At 42.2% G+C, this 25,265-nt stretch overlaps 1 protein-coding gene across 3 annotated transcripts in view; it reads left to right on the top strand.

Moving 5' to 3' along the window:
• Nucleotides 1–24,479, top strand: part of LOC112554351 (opioid-binding protein/cell adhesion molecule homolog) — a 75,735-nt gene extending 51,256 nt beyond the window's left edge. For 2 of the 3 annotated variants that reach the window (XM_025222093.1, XM_025222091.1), the window contains 7 exons: nt 12,674–12,798; nt 12,977–13,181; nt 17,560–17,736; nt 21,177–21,305; nt 22,339–22,635; nt 23,440–23,640; nt 24,027–24,479. In XM_025222093.1, coding sequence (XP_025077878.1) covers nt 12,674–12,798; nt 12,977–13,181; nt 17,560–17,736; nt 21,177–21,305; nt 22,339–22,635; nt 23,440–23,640; nt 24,027–24,151 — 1,259 coding nt within the window. In that variant the 3' untranslated portion in view covers nt 24,152–24,479. The remainder of the gene's footprint in view (nt 1–12,673; nt 12,799–12,976; nt 13,182–17,559; nt 17,737–21,176; nt 21,306–22,338; nt 22,636–23,439; nt 23,641–24,026) is intronic. The other variant, XM_025222092.1, reaches the window with a different exon arrangement.
• Nucleotides 24,480–25,265: the final 786 nt, after the last annotated feature.

Here is a 25,265-nt window from a genome sequence, read left to right as displayed (position 1 = left end):
AATCTGGCAATGTTGGTATTATTATTACCATCACTTTAGTCCCTACACAGCGCCAGTGTCTACGTATTTGCATATTTACGTATTTTCCAGAAAGATTCATTCGTCTGAGCAGCTCTCGTTTATTGGAACCTCCAACACACCAGACTCGTCTCGTAAGAGCCGATAAAACCTGAGTGGAACAAACTTCAAACTTTGCTGCGGATCGGTTTTTGTATTGAAATTCGTATAGATGGATACGTTTTCTTTGAAAATTTACCTGAAAGTATACGGAGAAAATACAGTGCTTGTGAGGGCGTGGCTGATAGGAAGACTGTTGTACCTCGACACAGGCCATGACTAGCACTTTCAGTCAACCCAAAGACAGCGGAGAAGCTGAAATTGGAGAAATCAGACTACAAAAGATAAGAAAGAACAATTCATGAAATGTTTCTTTGAAAAAACATGAGGGTTGTCTTAAAGATTGATTGTTTCAAAGTAATGGTGATGGATGTTGCTGTGGCGGTGCTGATGATGGTCGAGATGTAGTACTAAGATTATGGAAGTAGAGGCAACGAAGATGATAAGGCAGTGACGACGATGAACACAGTGTGTTTGGGTGACTGACTATGATGACAGTGCTACTCCTTATGATGGTTTCTTGAACAGTTTCTCTCTTGTCATTCTTCTCAGTTAAGAATACAGTAGAGCTGCATTTTAGCATACAGCTGTATTTCATTGCACAATGTACTCAGTGTACAGTGTACTGCTGTATTTCAGTGTTAAGTGTTGTTTCACGCATAACAAACACAGGGATATAACGCAGAATGTTTGTGTGCCGACATGAACCTAACCACCTGACAGATATTTACGACCAAAAACTTCCGAAGCAGCATGCAGATGCTGGTTTTTGCAGGTTACGAACCAATTAAAATCAACCTTCCAACTGGCAGCCTTGTACAAAACTGACAAACGGCGGCAGGAAAGGCAACAGATTAGGCGGTAATAGGATCAAAGAATGTTTTCCTATCAGGTCTCGATGTTTTGAATATCTTAAATGTAAACAAAGTCTCAACCACTTTGCGAGCGGCAGCTCAAGGCAGAGACAGTGAACTAATTATCTCGTTTCTTGTTAATCGACTTGAAGCTGTCTCTAAACTTTTATTTGGGTGCTGAAAGAGATAAACTGCAATAAAAATGGGTTTGAAATCTCCTGTTTATTAACATGGCAATAATAATAATAATATAATTTTTCATTGTGATAAAGCGACTTCCTGGAAATAATAATAATATGCATGTGATTTATATAGTGTATAACAATGCTCACGAACGACCATACTGTCAGCGCTTGAGACAAGTACGAGACTTGGACAGAATACGAAAGGAAGGAGGAACAACTGTACAGACAAGTAATAAAAGTGAAGATACAAAGAGTAATCAGGAAACAAACAATAAGGATGGAGAGTGTCATAAGTCTGCAGAGGACGACGAGCAGGTGGACTAGTCAATAGACTTTAATCACAATTATTAACAAATATGTTGATTAGTGTAAATAGTACTGAAATATATATTTATATATTAATGGATTATTCCTGCATGGTGTACTGAATTCAAATGAAGACGCTCGTGTAAAACCAATGACCAGAAATGATTACATCCCCTTCAACCAGTCTAAATCATCTTCTAGGACATGTTAGGGCTATTTCAGTAAATGTTTATGAGACAGAGATATAAAAACATATCTTAACCATACCGCCCATCAAGAAGCAAGAGAGACAAAAACATTTAAGCTTACATTCCTGGAATACAAGAGTTACCTGCCCCACCAAGCTCGATTAGAGCGGACGTACTTAAAAGGTCATGATTTTTACCCCATGATTGGGTGTTCTTAATCACAATACATCACGGCAAACTTGCTGTCAGATTCTGCCATCTATTGAGACAGAAATGGCAAAGGATAACTATAACAAGAGCTGAGTGACCTCCTCCCTTAAGGTCTCGTGAAGTTACCTCGTTTCTAAATGTCACGTGAATAGTTATTTCTTTCTGGGCGTGCGTGCACGTGTGTTGATGTGTGTGTGTGAAGACAGTGTACTGAGAACGCATCTTTATGTGAGAGACAGAAGAACAAAGACAGAGAACGAGATACTATTTCTCCATGGTGCGCGAGGATGGTCGAGGTGTATATATATTTATGTCATTTCACCATCACTGCCAGTTCTAATACTAATGAGTGAGTTTCATTTTATATTTTCTGTCATGTACATGCTACGAGAGAAAATTTATACTTATTATGTTATTCAGTAGTGATAATGCATAAACTTACTTAGTACTGCTATTTATTTTTAAAGCCCTTAAGAGAGTAGTACATACTAACACTTATTCACCTTTTATTTAATTGACACTATCGCACGTATACAACAGTGCACGCATAGTTGTGATAAGGTAAAGCCGATCAAAGTCATAAAATAAAAATCAGGAGCATTAACCAGATCTCAAAAGCGCAATTAAATAAACATCTACAGCAAAAATTCAAGCGATTAAGTAAACAAAAGAGCGCGCTAAAATATAGTTGCTTCTGTTGCTGCCTTTCCATTTTGGCATTGTATTCGACACGTATGGACATACTTTTGTCTGAGTTGTAACATTTTGTTTCTGAGTAAATCTGCCAGAAATAGAACGGTATTTTTTGCCAAACCTGTTGACATGTACGTTTATTTGCTTTAAATTTGATCAAGTGGTTAAAAAATGGGTAGTGGATGAGGGCAGAGATGCTATTTTCGCATGAGAAAGTCATGTTTGAAACACTGCACTCGTCCGACACACACCCGCCATTTATCTGAACACACGAATGTATCTTGCGAGGTCGAGGCCCTCCGATATTTCCTGATGTATAGAATCCGATGACGTCCTCGGCGTTCGTAGCTGCCGTCCCACAAGCACCGCGACACGAGACATGTCCCTTGTGTCACCACGTGCCCCTCCCGTCACCTCTCGGCCGTAGCTGCTGTTTGGAGACTAACAGCGACTGATGAGGGACCAACACTTATCTACCAGCCTCCAGACTCTACGTACATCTTGAACTAACGGTCTGCGGTCACGGGTTTCCTCGCCTGTAGACATAACGGCAGTTCCACATTCCGACACCCGGCGGACAATAGGGCGATCGCTGTGTTCGACTACCAGCCTACCCGTTATCCCGTTGTCCGTTCAACCCCTCGTCCGCTCGGCTCGTGTGGGAAGCAGAAGTGCGGCACCACGCCTTCATGGCTTTCCGCATCTTGCGATGGACCTTCCGGTACCCAGCAGCTGTCTCAGGGTCTTCAGCGTGTCACTTCAATTGTGTTCCTTTGTAGCCACCTTTCATGAGTCAATTACACTACTCTGCTTCTGTCTTAAAAGTCCTTGCCAAAAATGTGTCTGGTGTATTGGATATTAACTTGCTGTCGTATTGCAGAAAACTTGGTCTAATTAATAATAAAACAGTGCGTGGAGTACGTGGTGGGAGGAAAGTGCGTGCATGTAGACTTGCTCATTCCCGTTCAGACTTAGTGCAAGTGTTAGCACCAAGCTCTGACACCAGTGAGCCTCCAGGACTTGCTGCCTCTGTGGAAAGTTTGTCTTTGGGACTACGGCTCTGTCCCTGTACTTCTTCATGCTCCAGTGCATCTGTCCTTGATGGCCCCTTCACCACTGTGTTGGTGAATGATGACAACCCTGTGCCTATTGACATCTCATTAATTTCTTGTGACACCAGTGTTCCTGCTGTTCCTCCGCCCTCCTCCCCTACTCCGGCATTCCCTTTCCAGTTTACAGACCTGTCCCCTCACTGTACGTCTATTGTGAATGAAGATGGGTCTAGTGTTGACCCCCTTACATCAGAAACGCTAGATATTACAAGTTCATCTGAGAGTCAGATAGTTCAGACTCAACTGTTATGTGGCCTCCTCAACGCCCAGTCGGTCGTCAGGAAGGCTGTGGACATTCACGATATGATTATTGACAAGTCACTGGATTTGCTGTTGCTCACTGAGACGTGGCTTAGGGAGGCTGGAGATGAATTTGTTATTAGGCAAATCACTCCCGTGGGATATTCGTTCATTCACAATCCCAGGTCTGGAGATAGATGTGGTGGTGGGATTGCTGCTGTATATAAGAAATCCGTGCTTCTGAGGCCTTTGGTGTCAGAAACGTTCAAGACTTTTGAGTCACTCAGTTTTGCCCTCACTCGTGGTTCACTGACGTTTCATGTCTTGCTTCTATATCGCCCTCCTTACTCTAGAAACAACAAAGTGACTACTTCAGCGTTCTGTGAAGAGTTTATTCCCCTGGTCTCCAACCTAGCTGCTGCCAACAAATACTTGTTAATTCTTGGAGATGTGAATATTCATTTTGATGTGCCATCTGACCCTGACACTAAGAGACTTTGTCAGCTGTTGGATTCCCTTGATCTTGTTCAACATGTCAACTCCTCTACCCACTGTAAGGGTCACACCTTGGACTGGGTTATTGCGAGACCCGGCCATCACACTGTTAGGTCTATTGTTGTGGAAGACTTGCAACTTTCGGATCATTTTCTTGTGTTGTTTACTACCAGCATGTCAAGGCCTGGCTTACCGAGAAAGACTGTGTACACTAGAAATGTGCGGGGCATGGACTCTGATTCTTTTCGTACTGCACTTCAGCGTTCGGCTCTCCTGGTCTCCCCTCCTGACAATGTGGATGAGCTTGTGGCTCTGTACAACAGCACCCTGACTGCTCTTCTTGACAAGTTTGCACCTGAGAAAAAGAGGTGCATTACTGAGCGTCCTGATACCGCGTGGTTTACTCCAGAGGTACGCCGAGCCAAGAAGGTCAGGCGTCAGGCGGAGCGCAAATGGCGCAAGAGTAGACTGGAGGTGGATCGTCAGATTTATCGCCATACAAGGAGCCAGTGTTCAGCCATCATTGTCAAAGCTAGGTCGCTGTATGTTATGAATATTCTAAGCTCTGCAGTTTCTGATTCTCGCAAGATGTTCGCAGTTGTGAATGGTCTCCTGGGTAAAGATGTGACTCAGCCTGTTCTTCCAGAGATGGATGACCAGACCGCTGCCAGTACATTAAGTGCTTACTTTGAAGACAAGATAAAGACCATCATGGACAGCTTCAGTGACTCCGTTGATACTGTGGAGCAAACCAGTGACTTGTTTTGTGGCACGCCCCTCTCTACCTTTCAACCAGTGACAGAAGATGAACTATTGAAATTAGTTCGGCGTTGTCGCCCAACCACGTCTGTGGATGATCCTATCCCCACTGGTGTTCTTCTCCAGCACCTTGACATTCTGCTTCCTGTACTAGTTCGCATCGTCAATGCTAGCCTTTTCTCTGCCTCTGTACCCAGACAATTTAAAACAGCCGTGATCAAGCCTATCTTAAAGAAGCACAACTTGGACCCTAGCTTGTGTAAAAACTATAGACCTGTGTCGAATTTGCCTTTTGTTTCGAAACTTGTGTAGCGTGTCGTTGCTCAGCAGTTGACATTCCACCTGGACCGCTATAGCTTATTGGATAAATTCCAGTCGGCGTACAGACCCAAGCACAGCTGTGAGACAGCCCTTCTGCGTCTTATGAACGATCTTCTGTGCAGTGCGGATGCAGGGAAAGTGACTCTTGTGGTCCTCCTTGACCTGAGTGCGGCCTTCGATGTCATTGATCACTCCACTCTTCTGACTCGTCTCCAGATGGAGGTGGGCATTGGTGGTTCCGCCTTGCAGTGGTTCCATTGCTACCTCAGTGATCGCACACAAAGGGTGATGGTCAATCAAGCTTCTTCAGTGACAGTTTCATTGCTGTGCGGTGTCCCGCAGGGCTCTGTTTTGGGCCCAGTTCTATTTTCTATTTACACATCTCAGCTTGGTCCTCTCATTGAGAAGCATAATGTGAACCGTAAGATGTTTGCAGATGACACTGAACTCTATTTTTCATTTAGTACTGACAGTGAGTCGGTGAGTGAGGCAGTTTGTGCTGTAGAAGATTGTTGCTTAGAGGTCAAGTCATGGATGCTGAGGAATAAACTCAAGCTTAATGATGAGAAGACAGAGGCGATGCTATGTGGTTCCAAGTTTAGCCTTAGCAAAGTCTCTCTAGACTCCATCCAAGTGGGTCAAGCTAGAATCCCCCTCTCCAGCTCCGTACGGAACCTTGGACTCTATGTTGACAATCTTCTATGTCTGATCATGTCAGTTCTGTAGTCAAGGCATGTTATTTCCATATCCGCACTCTTGGACGACTCCGACCCAGTCTTAATAAGAAGACTGCAAATGCAGTTGTTGTGTCCCTCATCGGTTCTACATTAGACTATGCCAACAGCTGCCTCTGGGGGATTTCAAAGAGCGAGTTGTCGAGGCTACAGCGAGTGCAAAATACGGCTGCGAGGATAGTTACAGGAAAGAAAACAACTGACCATATTACTCCTGTACTTCGTGACCTACATTGGCTTCCTGTGGAGAAGCGAATTGAGCATAAATTGTTAACCTTAACCTATGGCTGTCTTCACGACCTTGCGCCTGTCTATCTGCAAGAACTCATTCGCTGTTACCAACCCCAGCGGAACCTTCGTTCAGCAGCACACTTCAGACTTGAACGACCGAGTGTTCAGTCAGGGAATGCTAATAAGAAGACTGCGGGTTTCAGATCCTTCCCCAATGTAGCCCCGCTTTTGTGGAACTCGCTTCCCCTCTCGACCAAGGAGTCTGATAGTATTGGATCCTTCAAGAAAAATCTTAAGACTCACTTGTTTAAACTTTTTTGAAGTTTTCATTTGACCTGCAGTTTGGTGGCTGCTGGGATCACTGCGCATTGAGCGCATCTTTGTGATGCGGATACTAGCGCGTTATAAAACTACATCATCATCATCATCATCATCACTCGTCAGATTTCAGTGTCGGTCACAAAGCTCCTGGAGAGCTTTCTTCGTGACCTTAGGGTGTTTCTTCGTCTTGGGTCATTGGAGAACCTTTTCGGCAGAGGTCAAGAGCACCTCCTTGATGTGGTCCGAGAGGACGTCCACATCGCAGTCGATAAGATTCAGGGCTGGAAAAAGGTCGGCAACCTTAGGGCCCCGTAGATTCTCTGAAACTAGAGCCACCCATCGTTTTCTGCGAATTTGTTTAACTTCCACAGTAATCACAGCATGATTGCTTGCTCTGTTTACAAAATTCACGATAAGCAAGGCTGAACATTTTAAACCTAGCTGCTAGCAATAAGCATTGTTTAGATACTACACACAGCAATGAACCTACATGAAAACTAGAAGATGTGAAACCGACCATTGAGATTAAGACTACATACTACCTTAATTCTCCGAAAAAGTGGGTAACCACCCTGGTGAAATGAGCTTCTTTCTTCCGTTCAGTCATTTATTCGTTCAATTATCCGACTCACTCCTTAACTCACACACTCATACACCTTCTGTCATGGATATATGAAGGCACTAATAAAAGCGCTCTGTCGAAAGCGCTCAGAGATGATATTGAAATGACACGTGACTAGAGAAAAGGAAGTGATGAAAGAGTCGCTACATCAAGAGCACGAGGCCGTCGCCTGCTCGGGTCGAGTTGACTCGCTGTCGGTGCACGCTCTACCAACATGGCGCACGACCTCCTGACAAGGCAACAAAGACGCAGGACGAGGCGCAAATGTTCGAGGCACCCCATGGGAAGTCGCAATGATCTCCCTTGATGAAGGCATGCTTGGAAACGGAGCAGACGGCACAGGGAGGGACCACGTTGCGTCCTCCACGGAGGCCTCTGCCATCTCCCTCAGGGGCTGTCACTCGTGCTGCGACGGTCTCGCGGAGTTTTTCTCCCTTTCACGTACACCCATGCGCACATCATTTGTAGTTCTTTTTAACAGGGGTAGCGCTGTCCACATTAAGGTTGCCGAGAGTCGCAAGTGATCCAATGAAATGATATTAATAGCTGCTGATGAGTGAGAGAAGTGAGGAGCGAAGACCGCCACACAACTCAACCGTACATGTTGTCACGTTTGTTTATTTGTCTCTTATCATCGTGATTGCTTGGCATGCTTTCTGTCGCGGTCGTTTTGCCATAATCATTCAGGCATGTTTTTCACTTTTTCCCACGTGAGTTCTGCAATGTCAGTGTGGAATGTTTGTCACACTTTACGTCACGTGAGTTCTACCAATGTCAATCTGGAATGTTTGTCACGCGCGACAGGTGAGTGCTGTGCTCTGTAGAGTTAGCGGCAGCAGGCAACAAAGGTATTGTAGACATGTAGTGCTTCATGTAAACGATAAATAACACGTTTATTCACGTTACTTTGTCTGGTACTTTACAGGTTGCTTGAATTCAAGATCCCAGTGGGATGTTCCGATTACCCTCATTTTTAGAAATTTTTTTGTTTTAATGAACTAGTCAAATACATTTAACGAATCCGAATCGACTGCACCAAGCGTCGCCAATTATATATATAAATATATAAGTCTCAAGTAGGTTTGTGAAGTCTGAACATCGTCAATAAATATATAGCCGAGTCGTCTATGAACTAAAATGTTAAATGCAGGCTGTTGTCTCCCGGTTTCGCTCGATTGGTTGTTAAATCTTTCCATCGATATTCCGAAATGATGGAAACTATCAAATAGTGACAGCTCACATTTAGTCGTCCATCTGTGAAAGCCCGATTGTAGTCTGACCGGGTGGCTTGTTTGACCATCTCCTGGCTGAACGTCTACCGGAAATAGAATTATACTTGATCAGACTTTCTCTTTTTTCTCTATTTTTCTTTTTCCCTTCCCTTCACATTCATAGTGAAAATGATGGTCTAAAAAAATTATTTAATCTAAGGGGAGCGACCATTTGAAGAGGATGGTTTGTAAATGGTAATAATAAATAAGTAATACCAGATGTTACAACTTCCTTTTCTGATCTCACGAGCCTGTCATAGATTGAGCATTGTGAACAAAAAGACCCTTTCCCTTTTATTTTATAGATAATCATTCATCCAGGACAACAAAACAATTTATGAAGCAAAACCCCGCAGACTTATAGTGTTATCTCTGAGAAAGGTCTTATCCATATAGGGCTTCAGCACGTGTCCACGTGTTGACTGATGGATGAGCGAAAGGCCGAGCACTCCGAAAGCCACATCCGGAACGTGTAGACAAACATTTATTTCCACAAATTCTCTACAAACGGTGTGCATGTCTTCTAATGCTTCTCTTTTCTCACAGTATGTTCACACACTGTCACAACATCACTCTGACATAGTGTCATCTGGCACAGTGTCGTTCGTACGACAGCGTCATCACCAGATCGTTTCTATGACGTCACCAACATGGCGGAAAAGAACAGTTTCGCGCTCGCTTGCCTCGCTTTGGTTACGCGGTTGGGACGGACTACTCTGACTCATCTGATGCAATTTGCCCTGATTACTCCTCCTACCCCACCCTCTCCCGTCCGCGCGCGCGGAGTGCCGGGGTGGGTCGCAAGGTGAAAGGGAAGCTGGGTTGGAGGGATACGCTAAGTGATACAGGGCGCGGGGGTCACGTTGCGATCGAAATTGACTTAGCTTCCGGACCAATCAAATAATCGTCTTGCCTTGTCGCAAGGTTTTGATGCACTCGGGCACAGTCAGCATCATAGTCTCGTGATGCTGCACGAGATGCTCTGTCAATAACGGCAATACACCCGCTTACCTCCTTCCCTCTCTCAACCCCTTCCCTCACTTTTGCTTTCTTCAAGAAACTATTTTTTCGGTTACCATGGGTATCTAATTGTGATAAGTGACCAAAGGTCGTCCCGTGCAGGACCTGCTCTCATTGCCCAAGATAGGTGTGAGAAGTGAGCCCTGTCAGCTGCCACTTGCACGTTGTCCCCCACTCACTCAATTCACCAATGAATGAAGGACTTTGTCATCAGTGCGAGCACCAACTGGCACCTGGTGAGGGGTGTAGCATGATCTATTTTTTGTTACAGAAAATACTACGACCTGCATTATTATGAGTCTGTCCATGAAGTACATGCTGTTACCTGAGAAGACACAAGGGAAGATAATAAGATCTCTTTAGACTGTGCTGTGGTGAAGAGTTGTCCGAGAGTGCTCTCCGTTTCCGCGGGTGGGAGGATATGTGACCATAGCCACACATTCTGTAAGCGAATCAGAAAATTGCTTGAGTCATTTACCGGCCCTTCGAGAAAATCCTATTAAGTGCAAAGACTAGCTCCTGCCACTTGACCAGAATAATTCCATGCTCCCCCCTAGCTGACTGCTCTGGCAGTGCGGGTCTGCTAGCCTGCTTGCCTCAGTAGGAGACAGCGGGTACGCTCCTTCATTAGATGAACCTCAAGATATGTCTTTTGTTTTTCATTTCTTCTTTTCTTTGTTTGTTTATTAGTGTGTCTGCTTGTTTGCTTTCCTTTTTTTTTTTTTGTTTGTTTTGCAGTATTTTCTGTGGGTTCATTTTATGCACTCTGGTGCATTATCAAGACACTGTTTTAGTGTGCACTTTCTTTTTGTCTCGTTATTTCTTTTTCTTCTTCTTTTAAAATCCTTCTCTAATTTTTAATTTGTTGTTTTCTTGTCTTCTTTCTTTTTTTCTTTCTTATTGCTTTTTTTAATTTTATCTTCTTTTCTTTCTTTTTGTATGTTTATTTTATTTTTTCTCTGATTTTTTTTCTTTCTCTCATTTTTATTTTATTTATTTATTATTTTTTGTTTTGTTTTGTTTTCTGTCTTGTTGTGTGTTTGAATGCGCCTGTAATGTTTTGTCTTTTTTTTTTTTTCTTTTTTGTCTGTCTGTATCTGTTTTTATTCCGCTTCATCTTTCCGAGTACAACTCATATTTAACCCTCCACACACACTTCCTTCCAACCACCAAAAAACCACACTAACCCATACCTTACCATCACACATAATAGTAGTCGTTCCTATAACAACAGGAAAATTCCTCAGGCCTTCTGCGCGCGGGACCTTCTCCAGCAGCACGGCCGGCAGTTGGAAACCACTTGGCCTTCACCTCCGATACCTTTTCCTCCCGCACAGCGGGATCCGATCTAATCGTCCGTGACCGTCTTACTCACGCCAGTTACAGGGGAGGCAAGCCACTGGCGCTGTGTCTGCGTGGAGAAGGTTGTTGCCGAGGGAGGGAGGCAGGCGCTCAGCCAGGCGGAATAATGACTCAATAAAGTCTCTAGACCGCCGGCAGGGTTTTTTCAAGGTGCCTGGAAAAGGGCACCGGACTCGATACATTCATCGAATATTTTGACAGATGCTATGCCGATGCTGATAGATAAAATGAAAGATGGCGGCCTGCGCTTCCATCATCGCATTTATGTTGCTGATCTTTTTTTCCTGTATGACCAGAAGTGCTCAGTTTATTGATGGCTACGTTATCTTAGGGTGTACTCCTTGAGTCGTTATTACTTTACAGGCGTAAACCAGTGTAAAATGTTGGTGGTTCAGTGCTTTTGATCATTGAGTGCCGACGTGCTGACCCTCACTTTACTGGGGTGGGGGGAATGCTTTGTTTTAGTTGAAGGTGTGAGAAAAAATGCCGTTCTAGTAGTGAATTTCTTAAGACTTGTGTTTAGAACTTTCGCCAAGATGCCTAAGTAATTATTCCCACCTGTATGGTACAGTACTTTTCTTCTTAAATTAGCAATAATTGATTTAAATACTCTGTCCATCCCAATGGAAGTGTTAAAAGAAGCAAAATGACAAAAAAATGTCGGACAAAAAGTGCAAGCTGGAATAAACAACTGAAAGTCTGGAACAGATGCACTGCAGCGAGGGGTGGTATCGAGAGAAAGAAAGAAAGAAAAGGAAAAATTGCTTAAAGCTTGTCAGTTATGAAAAGGATTAACGAAAGAAACGTGTCTTCGGCTCTCACCCTCTTTTACCATTAGCTTCCCCTGCATCATTCATTTCATTGCCGAGTAGATCTCCCAAGATATAAAAAGAAGAGGACATTAAGCAGCATTAGGCGGGACGTGGTGACGCTGTTTTATATTCTTTGCAGATATACGATCTTTATTTTTGTCCAAAGCGGAAGCAACGAATAGAAAATAGTGGAGCGTAAAATGCCCTCAGCAATGTCGTCTGTCTTTAGTCAAAGAAAACAATGGTGAACCGTAGAAGTAGTATTAGATGTGTGACGTTTTTTATTTATGCTTTTTCTCTCTCTCACTCTCTCTCTCTCTCTCTCCTTTTTGGGCTCTTTTTATTTAGCGAGAGTAAGTTGAATTATTTTCAATGCAAATGTGATCCCTTTAGTTTAATACATTCCCAACTAGTTTTTGTAAACTTAAATACAGTTTTGTAGCTAAACAGAACCCCCGCACAGGAATTTTTTTAATATTTTTCTGCAAATGTGTTGCTTGCTGATTTGTTGATGTTTTGTGATGCACAACCTTACGCAACATCTTCCACGTTTATTATAAATTTTTCAAAAACCTTCCTTCGAATGAATCTTGTGACCTTGAGGAATCTGAGACCTTCTAGAATTGCATGACCTTGTCTAAGTTGTGTAGCCAACGCTGACTTGTGACTTCAAATGAATCACGTGACCGTGTGGTCAACAAACGTGATTAGCGAGAGCGTACAGGTGACTTTTACACAAAAATGTCCGTGAAATTACTTGTGCCCATTCCGATGGAGTCCTTTTCTATGGATGCATTATTTACCTGTGTTTCCGTTTCAGAAGGCGCAAGTATTGACCTGGAGGACGTGACCCCCAGCTTTGACTCTCCCATGGCCAACGTGACGGTGAAGGAAGGGGCGACAGCAGTCCTGCCATGCTCAGTCAAATTTCTTGGAAGACGACAGGCAAGCAGACATTAATGCTGACACAACCTGGACAGAATTTAACATTTGGTCATAGTCATGATCACATGAATTGTTGGTCTTAACTCAAGGAATCTTCCAAAAAAGCTCCAGTCTTTAAAACTTCCTAATTTCGAGGTTTAATTTCTGAAACTGAACGCTGTACAACATTTGTTCACAGGTGGTGTGGACTGACCAGTGGTCAACGCTTCTGACTTTTGAAGACCGACGCATCATCGACGATGAGCGGCTGTCGGTGGAAAGGCCTTTCAGCAAGGACTGGAACCTGCACATCAGGAACGTACAGCACAAGGACCAGGGACTTTACAACTGCCAGATCAACACCAGCCCCGTCAAAATTAAAACAGTTCACCTCAAAGTACAAGGCGAGATTGTCTTGTCCTGAAATCTTAGACTACTTTATCAGAAGCCATTGCAACATTATCTTCTTAAGGTTAGACACCGGTCGAAAAAAAAAGTTTTTTGTTTCATGGGATAGCGCGGATTTTTTTGTATCAGCTATTTAGCCCTTGAATGAAGTTTCAAAAAATGGTTTTACTGCACTCGTCGCGCTATCGGTTGCCATGGAAACAATCCAAAATGGCGCCAAAACAAACAATTTTAAAAGCTAAAAACTTCTTCAATTTTGTGAGTAGACACAAAATTCTTTTTGAAATAGTTACCTAAAAGACAGATCTACATTTCTATGATAAAGAATTTGCGAATTCCTCTTAGTTTGTTTTTTTTTTATTTTTTTCTGTAAAAAAGTGTGTTAAATTTTAAGAAATTTTGATGTAAAACGGTATAACTACCAAACTACTAAGTTATTTTTAAAAATCTATCATAGAAATGTTTAAATTTGTATGAAGAAAAGCTCAACCAAATTGCAGATCTATATCTCTTGTCAAAAAGTAGGAGTTAGCTTTTGAAGTAAACAGTCTCTAACCAAAACAAGGAACTGAGAAATCGCGGAAAGAAAAACTGAAAGCTTAGTAACTTCTAAACTACTCAATATTTTTTAAAAGCTCTCATAGAAATGTTTAAATATGAATAAAGAAAACTTCAACCCAATTTTAGGCCTGTATCACATGCCAATATAAAGTTATAAGCTTTTGAACTAAACAAGCTTACTAAAACAAGAAACTGAAAAGGCGAAGGAAAACAAAGTGAAAGCTTAGTAACTACTAAACCACTAAATATTTTTTAAAAAGCTCTCACTGAAATGTTTACATATGTATGAAGAAAACTTCATTCAAATTTTAGGCCTGTATCACATGTCAATATAAAGTTATAGGGATTTTAAGTAAACAAACTGTAACAAAAACAATGAACGGAAAAAGCGCGAGCAGAAATATCAAGCTTAGTAACTTTGTTTTATCTAAGCCTTTCATGTAATTTACCTGCTGAATGAAAAATATAACCATCTTTCAATGTGTTACTACATATAACTTTAACATTACTAATAAAATTAATTATTTTATTCACTTTTAGAAAAGTCAACATGGTTGTGTTGTGTACCCAACTGCTGACCAGGCTTCAGAGAAGTACACAGTAATAAAAACAATGGTGTTTGCAAACATTGAGCAACACAGTTATAGCTTTAGTTAGTTATATAGAAGTTCAGTGTCCACTAGCTTCATGGTTTTTGCCATCTTTGGTCTTTTGCTGTCTAACATTTAGTGATGATGTCGCATATTGCTTCCAATTTTTGCGAGCATCTACTGAAGTAGCAGCATTAGTAGGAAACACTCTCATCTTTCTTAGCCTTCAGTTGCAGGGTGATGGGATGAACATCAATTAAAGAAATTATTTCAAAAGCTTATAGGGGAGTATAACCAATTCTTGCAGCCCTATGCTCCACTGGGGGCAAATAGGAATAAGAATAACCTATTCATGAAATCTAGTGATACATCACTGGTGCACCAGAATTTAAGCAGCTGCTCATGTTGTGTTCCTCTGTATGCTAGGATTATTTTATGAATTACCTCTGTAGTCACATGGATTAAAGATGGTTGATTTTTGTGGCTAGGGGGTATCTTATTTTCTGTCAAAGATTTCTGGGAAAAGCACTATAGCTGTCTGGCCTTTTAGGGGGCTGACAATGATGTGCTCTCTAGACACTGAATGGCTTCAAACTTGACTAGATAGCAGTTTTCATTGTTTGTTAGGAATGCTATAGATAATTGTCTTCACATTCTGTTTGTTACATTTGGTTGGAGTAAGACCATCCAACCCCCACCCAACCTTTGTTTACTGTGCAAATGATGTAAGCTCTGTTTCCCTACATTCCTGACAAAGTACATAAATAACTAGCATTGCAAGTTGACTCAAATGTGTAAATGTTTACATCTAGTCCTGATTACTACCAAGCTTTGCAGCAGAAATGAAAACTTCGCTTTATTTTCAGCTCGCTTACCACATGACTGATGGTGTTTTCGACAGCCGAATTCGGTTCACTAAGTTACTTTTTTTAGCTGCTACGACGGTCTAAGAATGTCCACGTGGTTTTTATTTTTTTGCACGTGGTATTGTGAGAAGAAATGAGCGTCTGACAGTCACAATAAACATTTAATATCAACGTTAATGTCTTAGAAAAGAAAATATCCCAGAACTAGCTTTGACTTGCTGTCGCCATTGTTTATACATCCGGAGGCCATGACAGTTGCCTTGTGGGATACCCGAGCACAGCCGAAGCGTGTTCGTGTGCCCTATGACCCCGTCTAGGTCGGCATTAGTGAATTCTGATTGGCTATATGCAAAGTATGTTACGCATGCGTCCATATAAGGAAGTTTCCGACCCTTTGTGTCGTCTAGAAAAGAGCTTGTATCATAGCTTGGGGCCTTCTAAGGGTTTTGACTCAGCCTTTGTTTGAAAATTCATGTCATGACCTTTCGACCGATATACGATGTGACACAGTTGCCCACGTGGCGAGGTGTGTTGCTATGTCTCAAACATTCTCTATTCTCGCTAATTCTGCGCTCGGGAAAAGTAAATAGGATAGAAGTAGATGTTTTCATTGACAAAATAGACATATTTCTAGATTATTCTATGAAAAACCACTTGGCGAGTGAATAGAACAAAATATGAACTTTGACAGTATGAAGTAATCTGAAAATGGCCAAAATGAAAAATTTTTGACAATTTTTCGACCGGTGTCTGGCCTTAAAATTCTCGTTAAAAGCACAATTACACCATTCTATTAATAGACACGAATGCACAATTGTTTTAGATAATTATATTTTTCTGGTTTTAGCATGATGCTTTATAAAAAACGGTTACATAACTCTGCTAACAATCATGATTTCACAATTATTTAATGGCATGACTACCTTTTGTTTAAAGGCATGAGTACATGATTTTAATAATTATGATTACATGGTTCTGTTTATAGACATGACTTGATTGTTCTGTTTACTTGCAAGGTTGTATGATTATGTGTATATCTCGCATAAACACGAGCACGCACGCACACATTCTCTCAGCAAGGTTCCAGACATGCACGGATCGCCATTACTGACATGTGAATAACGAGTCGCGAGGGCGAACGCAGCTCAGCTCACTCTTGCCATCTCCTGGATTCGTGTGTCGTTTGCAGTCATCTGACGGAGCGGTTAGAGTCTGATATCTGACAAATTAGTTGCTGGCCCTCGCTGCCATGCTGATATGACGGGTCCTAGAATGGAGCAGCCACAAAAAATGCGAGTCGATGATTGGCCGCAAATCTCGCTTCTGCTTGGTTCCGTGTGATGAATTCGTCAGGAATAAATGACAGCATTAATCTTACCGCCAACACGTTCGTGCAGGCTCGCCGCTGTGTTTTGCACAGAAATTGGATTTAAAAGATTTATATAAATCGAGCGATGCTGGAGAAGATGTAGTTTTCTCACAGTTGTATAACAGTTTTTCACAGTTTCTCACACCAAAGGACTACGAAGACACAGAGCAGAATCTGCATTGTGACATTTTCAGGAGGGGTTAGCATCTATCACTTTATATACTTATTGTCCTCTCTTCTTTCATGTTTATCAATCCCGATGAATAAATATGCTTAAACATTTCGAAAGAAAAGCGCCAGTCAGAGTCAACAGTATTGCCACCTCACCAAACTTCCTCACATTCATAGTAAGAACGCCAACACACAGCAAGGAAAGAGAGAAAGGCGCTGGGGAGTGGAGGAGTTAAAAATGTGTTTGTCACCACTGCAGTGAGAGATGCTGGGTTCAGATTCAGTCTCGGAACCCTCTCTGTGACACCTGTTCGCAGGGTCGGTCAGCAGGAGTTTTCTCTGGGCATTTCGGTTTCCCCCTCCCTCTCCCTTCACAGTAGGAGATCACCCCTAGGTGAAAGCACTTTCCCACCAATCCAAGAAAGAAAGGGCGAAAGAAGCTAATAATACGTCCCTTAATATGAAGTGGACTACAAATTCATTTCTATTTCTCCATGAGAAGTTTGTATTTTATTTATATTTTCATTTGCCGATCATTGGAAAGTCTGTGGGTACTATTCAAGTGAGAATATCTGGACTATTTAATGAGGCTAAATTGTTTCTGTACACTCATGATAGGAGACTGGGTTTTCAGTATTTTTCAGTATTTCAGTGCCGACCTTATCGAACATTGTGAGTCTGGTGTCTATTCAGTGCCGGTCATGACATGAGAGTCTGGTTCAGTACCTATTGTGTTGGATCTGTTTCAGTGGCAGCCATGACATGAGACGAGTCTAATCCGGTGTTAGTCATGGCATGAGGTTTGTATCTTTTTCAGTTCCGGCCAAAATCATCGAGAATCTGTCGAGCAGTGACACAACAGTGCGTGAGGGCGAGACTGTGACGCTGGTCTGTAACGTCACGGGAATTCCTCTGCCAAGAGTCACGTGGTACCGACACGTGTCGGACAAGAAAGGGCAGGAGAGAGAGAGTGAGTTCTGCCCGGGCTCCAATTGTAAGACGTTCTTCTTGTTTTTGCATGAGGTTCGCTCGTGTTATCAGTTTAAGACTCTCATCATCGCGAACTATTTCTTTGTCGTTTTTCGTTTTAATAGATGTAAACAGATTTCAGATTTGTTTTACTTGTACAGTACTCGCCTGATAAGACCAGTCTTTAAAATATTTATTTTCTTTTGATAGATAATAGTCAAGCTTTTAACGTGGTTTTGTTTCCAGTCCATAATTTCTTTTAATATTTTTCTCTAAGCTGTCTTTAAGTCCCTTACTGTAACTAAGGTTTCTTATTTCTAGCTCCATTAAAATTTTATTTTTGAATGACGCAAATGATGTGAGATGCCATGACAACACAAGTAAAATAATACAACTCAATGTTTGTGTTTTGTTCCGAATTTCGGACCAAGCAGGTTAAAGTATCTAAAGGTTTTTTGTAAAAATTCTAAGAAAAAGACCAAGCTATTTTCGATGACATTAAAAGCGTTTTTCCTATCATTTGCAAGCCTACATCTTTGCAACTTTTTGCAAAGTTAGCTATAAGTATTCAGATTATTTCTTTTCTGCATAAACTTTCTTTCTTTGTGCACCCTTTCTTTCTTCCTTTCTTTCTTTCTTTCTTTCTTTCTTTCTTTCTTTCTTTCTTTTTTTCTTGATAGAGCAGTAAATAATGTGTCATTTGTCCAAGGCAACTATTTTTTTTATTCATTTTTCCAAGGTTTAATTTGCATCTATGCACAGACTACAGTTGGTTCCCCTCTTATTTGTTGTTAAGATATGAAAAAGTGTGTTTGTTGAAAAATTGTTGTGTCTCGATATCTGTTTCACGCATCGCTTGACAAGGATTTAGTTTCTAAGTGTCTCAGTGAAGGGAGCAGCTTTGGAAGTGATATCCGCGACCTTCACTCTTTGCACTAAGCAAAACCGTATTTTAAATCATCTTCTTCAAAAGTAAACAATGAAGCCAATGAGTTTTATTTCAATGACCAAGGATCAGGGCCTGAAACAGATCGTCGACACATGCAGTCTTTTAATTTTACTTGATCATAGGAACGTAAGTGAGGCTTTTGACAACGCAGCGTTAGGGCGAAGCGTTCGTCTTCATTAGGGAAAGAAAATGCAAAACCACACACACACACTGTCGCGTGTCATGATTTCGTCTAGGTCTACATTTCTCTCAGCGCGGGGACGCTTCTGTATTGGAGAGGTACCTGACAGCAGACGACAGTTAACGTGTGTTTTCAGGCTATTTTTGTCCGGTTCGCGGGAAGAGGTCAAGGCCTTCGCCCGTTGTCTGTATCAGCACCTGACGTCACAGTCTTGCTACGTCACGTGAGGTCTGCTCGAGGGCTGGTGGCTGCTGATGAGAGATTTTTTACCAAGGAACTGAGTAGAGCGGAGAGTTTTTTTGTTTTTGAGAAGACGGCTGGAGTCTGTGCTGTGACATCCAGTGTCTACGGGAGTGTGCTTCCGTTTCTTCTCGGGGTGACCGTCGGTCGTTAGCATAAGCCGTGTGGGCTTTTTGTGTATGTCCGGGGTGCACGCCCTTGGTGTGTATGTACTGTGTACTTCCTGTGTATACGTGCTATGCGTGCGTGTCTTATGTCCTGGCTCCACGCCTTTTTTGTTCGACGAGCATTCGTCTGAGATATAATCAACCATTTTTTTTTTTTTATTTTCTTTGCGGGGGTGCAGTACCTGGTTGTTGGTTTGTTTTGTTCGGTTTTGGTTTTTTTTGTGAGTACTCGCATCGGTATTTTCTTTTCCTTGGTTGTATTAGGTATTTGGGTGTTTGGGTATATATATATATTAAACTTCGTATTTGTGTCGTTCTTTTTGTCTTTGTCTTGGTTTTCGCTTGGGCACGGGTTCGAGAAGTAAGTCGCATCCTGCCTCCGGCTGAGTGACTGAGCGTGTGTGGCCTGCTGTGTGAGTGGCCTTGAGCGTGCTCCGTGGACGCTGGGGGGTGGTACGCGACACACACGCTCACACACACACACACGCACGCACAAGCACAAACGCACGCACGCGCTCGCCTTCTGATCCAACTATTAGGGAGAGTTATTTTGCTGATTTGATTATTTAAATGAAATGTAAATAACATAGATTGGTGAAAAGTTGCGGGCTCTTGGATTGTGGAAATTTACTTTTTGTCGGGCCACAGCCCTCAGCGCTAAAAGACCCAATCAAATGCCTACACGTGCTGAAGTAAAAACAAATGCACACAACTGTTAACTTTTGATGAGTTAGATTTATATATTTCAAATGCAGAAATATACTAGTCAATGTCGAGTGCTATTTGTTTTGGGCCTCCGCTGACTTTGCCTGCCAACATTAACGGTATGCACTTCTTCATAGATTTTAATTTAAACATTGTTCAGCACAAAACCACACAGTATCAAAGTTTTATTTTTCACTGGAATAGCTGAACACAAGGTTGTGTGTAGCGCGGAGTGTCAAGGCCGCTGATGTCCCGCTTCCGAAGTCCTCCTTCACTGGGACGGGTAGAAAAAACAGTTTGCTGGACTCTAGAATTCAATGTGACCACAAACATGCCAGGGATTTTCCGGTCGTCAAAACAAAAGCCCGCAAGACGAGGGCGCAACGCTCTGGTCCGATGTCTGCCATTTATTAGCCGCGCCTTATCGTCATGAAGGTTTTCCCTTCTGTCTTCTGCTCCCAAGTCTTTGGCCACTCACCTCCCTGTCATAGCTCTCCTGTGTGCAGACACATCGACTGAGCAATCTGCATGCAGATGTTACCTGCCTCGTGTGGCGCTGGGGTTGTGTGTGACTTTTAATTCGATATCGTGTGAATTATACAGAAGGAAACGCCGGGCGAGTTATGAACTATCTCGCGGACTGTGGGGCTGGCTAAACAGATTTCTATTAAAATCAGCTTTTGCTGTTGCATAGCCAATTAAGAAAGGAGTGATAGGGGGGAATCTCGTGGCGGTGTCCTGTGTGCGACTGTGCATAGCGTTGTCATGTCGCAAGGATGTGAGACATGTCTTCACGATAGCGAGAAGACAGGTAGGGCGTCCAGCTGGCACCACGCACACGTACGGGCTAGAAAGTACATTTACGTGCTTAAAACAATGTACTTTTAAAATACATACACGCACGTATGAGAGCAGACACGATAAACATATAAGAACGCACAGACTCACTCCTACACGATACAGACATAAACACACGCAATCACGCACACGTACAAACTACATGCATGTGTGCATAAAGACAATAAGCTCTTCTCTCGCCTCCGCTCTCCCCCTAAAGTTTAAAGATCGATTTTCTTTTTCTAAAGTAATTTTTCTGCTTGCATAATGGTCTAAAAATAGAAGAAAACAATCAGAGAAATACGTTCGATGAAGTAAAGTTAATAAAGTGTCCATTGTTTAACCCTTTGGCATCTGACACATTGATGCACTGCTGACTGTTGCAGGGATTGGGGTGAGCGGAGAGGTGCTCATTATCCACAACATCAGCCGTTACTGCGGCGACGTCTACGAGTGTGTTGCCTTCAATGACGTTCCACCCGCCATTAACCGCATGATCAAGGTGGACGTGCAGTGTGAGTGGCCTCCCTTGGCGATAGTCCCTGCGGAGAAAACGTCCTTGTGTGTGTGAGCGTGTGTGCATGCGTGCTTGCGTTGGACAGTGTGGGGAAGAGTGTTTCAGCTGTTATATAAACATCTGAATCCCTATGAAATGGCGATGAAAATGTTGCCAGAAAATGTGACAATGGTTGGCAAATGCTTCGATGGCGTCTTTAAAAAAACAAACCAAACAACTTTGTCTGACATTCTCGCATATTTGACAAAATTAGTTTGCTTAAGGCTTTTATAACAAATATAAAGCAAACGCTTGACCAAGCTTGGTAATAAACTTATATAGTTGGCATTTGACAACTTTTGTCAAAGTTTATCAAACGTTTATCATGTTTGTCCGGTCAAAAAACCGTTAATATACAACTCTGGTTTTTCTCTGTCGGCTTGTATTTCAATTACGGTCTAGTCATCATTATATTTACACCCTTTTCTCTTTTATAATCTTATTCCTTCCGCATAAATTTGTTCGTCAGTTCTTTGAAAACTTCACATCTTACCCTAAGCAATAAAAAGATACTTGGTTTATTAGGAAGTTGAGGAAGGTACCTTTGCAGATGTGGTAAAATAAGATTACTCTTTCTACTTGTCGTTTCCGAGTATGGGACATGGTAAACAATTTACTGTTTACCTTTTGGACGTCTATTAGGCCGTGTAACCTTGCTTTCAAAAGGACATTCAAAAGGCCATCTGAATCATTTTCAGTCAGAGAATTTTCTTCGAATGATGTAGGTCAGAATGTTTGAATTAGCTTGACCTTCCTCTATCACGATTGGTTAGAATTACTGATTTTATGGTTCGTGAATAGCAACATGTGCCCTTTCCATCTTTTGTGAGCTTAATACGTCTGTATTTAGCAATAAATTCTGTGGAGGAGGGTGAGAGGTCCTCGTATCCTTGCTCCTTCTTCTCTCCTTCATATTGAGGTAATCCTGGTAGCCAAGACCACACACACACAATCCTCGGTGACTCACTACGTATGACGTGCGTGTTCATCAGTTTCACCAGAGATCGAGCTACCTAACAAGCGCATCGGCCAGATGCTGGGAAAGGAGACGATCCTAGAGTGCATTGTGACGGCCAACCCGCAGTCAGTCAGCCGCTGGCTCAAGGATGGCGAGGAGGTTAAGACCGACGGCTCTAACTACCACGTGGAAGTGTACAATGAACACCAGGAGGCATACACCATCGTGCTCAGCTTCCGCATCATGGCCATCAGCGAGCAGGACTTCGGCCAGTACACGTGCGAGGCGTCCAGTCCAATGGGCAAGGACGCGGAGACTATGGTCTTGTTCGGTGAGCTACAGGAACTGTCTGTTCGCCTTCTGTCTCTCATTCTGTCTTTTCGATGTCTTTCTGTATAACGTCTGTCCGTTCGTCAACTCAAATCGATTAAACCTCATGGCGTGTCACTCAAAAGTAGCCTCGTTGGAGGGTGTTATGGGATTCGGGCTATTTTATGATCGCCGACACTGTAGTTTGTGGAGTAAGAGTGAAGTGCATAGAAAATTACCTTCAAGCAAACATAAAGAAAGGTAGGATGAGAGTCAAAGTTTGACTTCCTTTGCTGTTTTGCTTAGTTGGGTTTTTCGGGGCTTTGCACCACATCTATCTTTTGATCCAACGACAGTATATCACATGGTTACATGTTACATGGAACCTGTGGTGAGAGAACAATTGAATTCTTGACAATCCGACACATTTGAAAAATTATTAAGGGATTCTAGTTGTAATTTTAAAGTGTGTTGCTTTCATATTATAGACTATGAAAATATATAATGGTGTGAGTATTTGGAAGTTTTTTTCTCTGGACAAGATCATTTTCTGAAATACTTGACCAGTTTTCAGTTGAGAAAAAGGCAGAAAACGATAGAAAAATTTTGTATATATTAATTGATTTTATAAGTCGATATTACATGATTTGATATATATATATACACAAATATACTACACTATTTTATATTTATATATTGCATTATTTTCGTCGAATACATCCGATAAAATACTGATGTTTACAATCCTAAATGGTCTCAGCTAAAGTGCGCGTGCTCTCAGATACCTTTCCCTCATACAAAAGTTACTTTTTACAAAATTTCTCAGAATACAAAAAGCCACAAACGACGACTACGTCCACGACCACGACAACTGCAGCCCCGATTCTGTCGACGATAGACGTTCCCAGAAGAGGGTTTCCGTCTCAGGGTCAGCAGGATCCTTCGCAGGCCCAGATCCGCATCTTCACCCAGGGACCCCCGCGCCACACTCTGGCGCCCCCTCCAGGGGCTCAGCAAGGTTCTCCGGGTAAGTGCGGAACCCGCGGTTTTCTTACGGTTGTCTTATGTTGATTCATTCAGAACAGCTCAGAAACATAACTCAGATCAATTCTTTTTTTTTTATTTTGCAGACAAAAAGTTAAAGGAGTGAAACATTGAGTAATCGACAAAAAGTGCTGAATTTTAAAGTTTTTAAAAAATGGAATAAAGACTGGCAAAACATTTATCAGAATAGTGCTGCATTGCGTGCTTTTTCTTTAGTGGTTTACTCTTAAAGTATGCATGTAGGTTCAGAAGTAAACACTACTTTTAAAATTTATTGGAAAGGAAAGAGCGGTATACTATCTGATTTCCCTGCTATTCTTGTGAGAAGTGTCGTTATCCCAATTACCAATTGTGGTCGTCTGCTTACAGATGATGACGTCATTGACGGTGGCGTCAGGGGCAGGAGCAGAGGAACAGCGGCTGGGCCTGTTGTAGAAACGATCGTGATGTCCTTGCTGCTGGTCTTTGGCAGATGTCTTGTCGGCGGCTCCTGACCCACCACGGCTGTAACCCAAGTGAACTGACGTCATCCACCGCGTTCTTGCTGGCTTGCTTTCCATTTCTTCCTCCTTCCCCCACCCCGAGATGAGGGGCACCGTGATTTTCTTTCGGTTAATCCAAACTTCACAATCTTTGTTTATCATTAACTGACACAGTTATGACATTTCAATGCGGTGCCAGTAAAATCCAGTGCAAGCCAGTTCAATCCAGTACAATTCAGTTCAAACCAGTGTGCAAATGGAATGGAAAACAGCCGTCGTTCGAGTGGCCATAACTGGCTACAAACTTTTGTCTATATTTTCATATTTGTGCGTGGATACCTTTCTTTCAGTAATTTGATGCCGTCACTGGCAACAGGACCTTGAAAGTGAACGGAACTCACATGAAGACGGCGCAGTGTCCTCGTGCAGAGAAACAACCAGAAACACTCTTACACGGAGGAGCATTCAAAAGTAAAAGCACAAATGTTATCGAATCTTGCGGATCCGAAAACCGCTATCAGTGTGAACATTTGAAGTCGGCATTGTAAAGAGTTGTAGACACTGAAGAAGTAGGACTCACATTATGGGATTACCTTTGCGAAGAATTTGTTGCCCTCTGCTCTCGGTAAACCGATCTGTCCTTTCACATTCAAGACACAAACTTGGATCGTTATTTGAGAGATTATAGCAGATGTGGGTTTATCCCCAACTTGTAAACACTAGTTCCATGTTGCACACACCCGCTAAAACAAACAAAAAACTTGCTTAGCTTTTTTTTTTACGAATGCCAACTTGTATTTTGTGAAGCAGTTATGTTGCTTCGCGATTCATTCAGACAAATGACAAATTTACTTTTTTCATTTTTTCCCCTCTTTATTTCGTGCGCATCGCATCCTGCTCAAAAAGTGTATTTGCCGACAACAACGAAGAGGACTGAGGAGACGACGGTTGTTGTCCAGCGCTGAATTCCCACCAAGGGATCGTTCTCTCTCGACCACCACTACCATCCGTGAAGTCCCCCGGTAACCAGAGCTTTTAAAGAAACTAGGACAATACACTGTACTTTATACATAGATTGTCGAAAAGCATTTGTACTTTATAAGTACATTGTTTTTAAAACACTTGT

Source organism: Pomacea canaliculata, linkage group LG13 (genome assembly GCF_003073045.1).
Source record: "Pomacea canaliculata isolate SZHN2017 linkage group LG13, ASM307304v1, whole genome shotgun sequence".
Lineage (NCBI taxonomy): Eukaryota > Metazoa > Mollusca > Gastropoda > Architaenioglossa > Ampullariidae > Pomacea > Pomacea canaliculata.
Note: the sequence above shows the minus strand (reverse complement) of the source record. Positions and strands in the feature narration are given on the sequence as shown.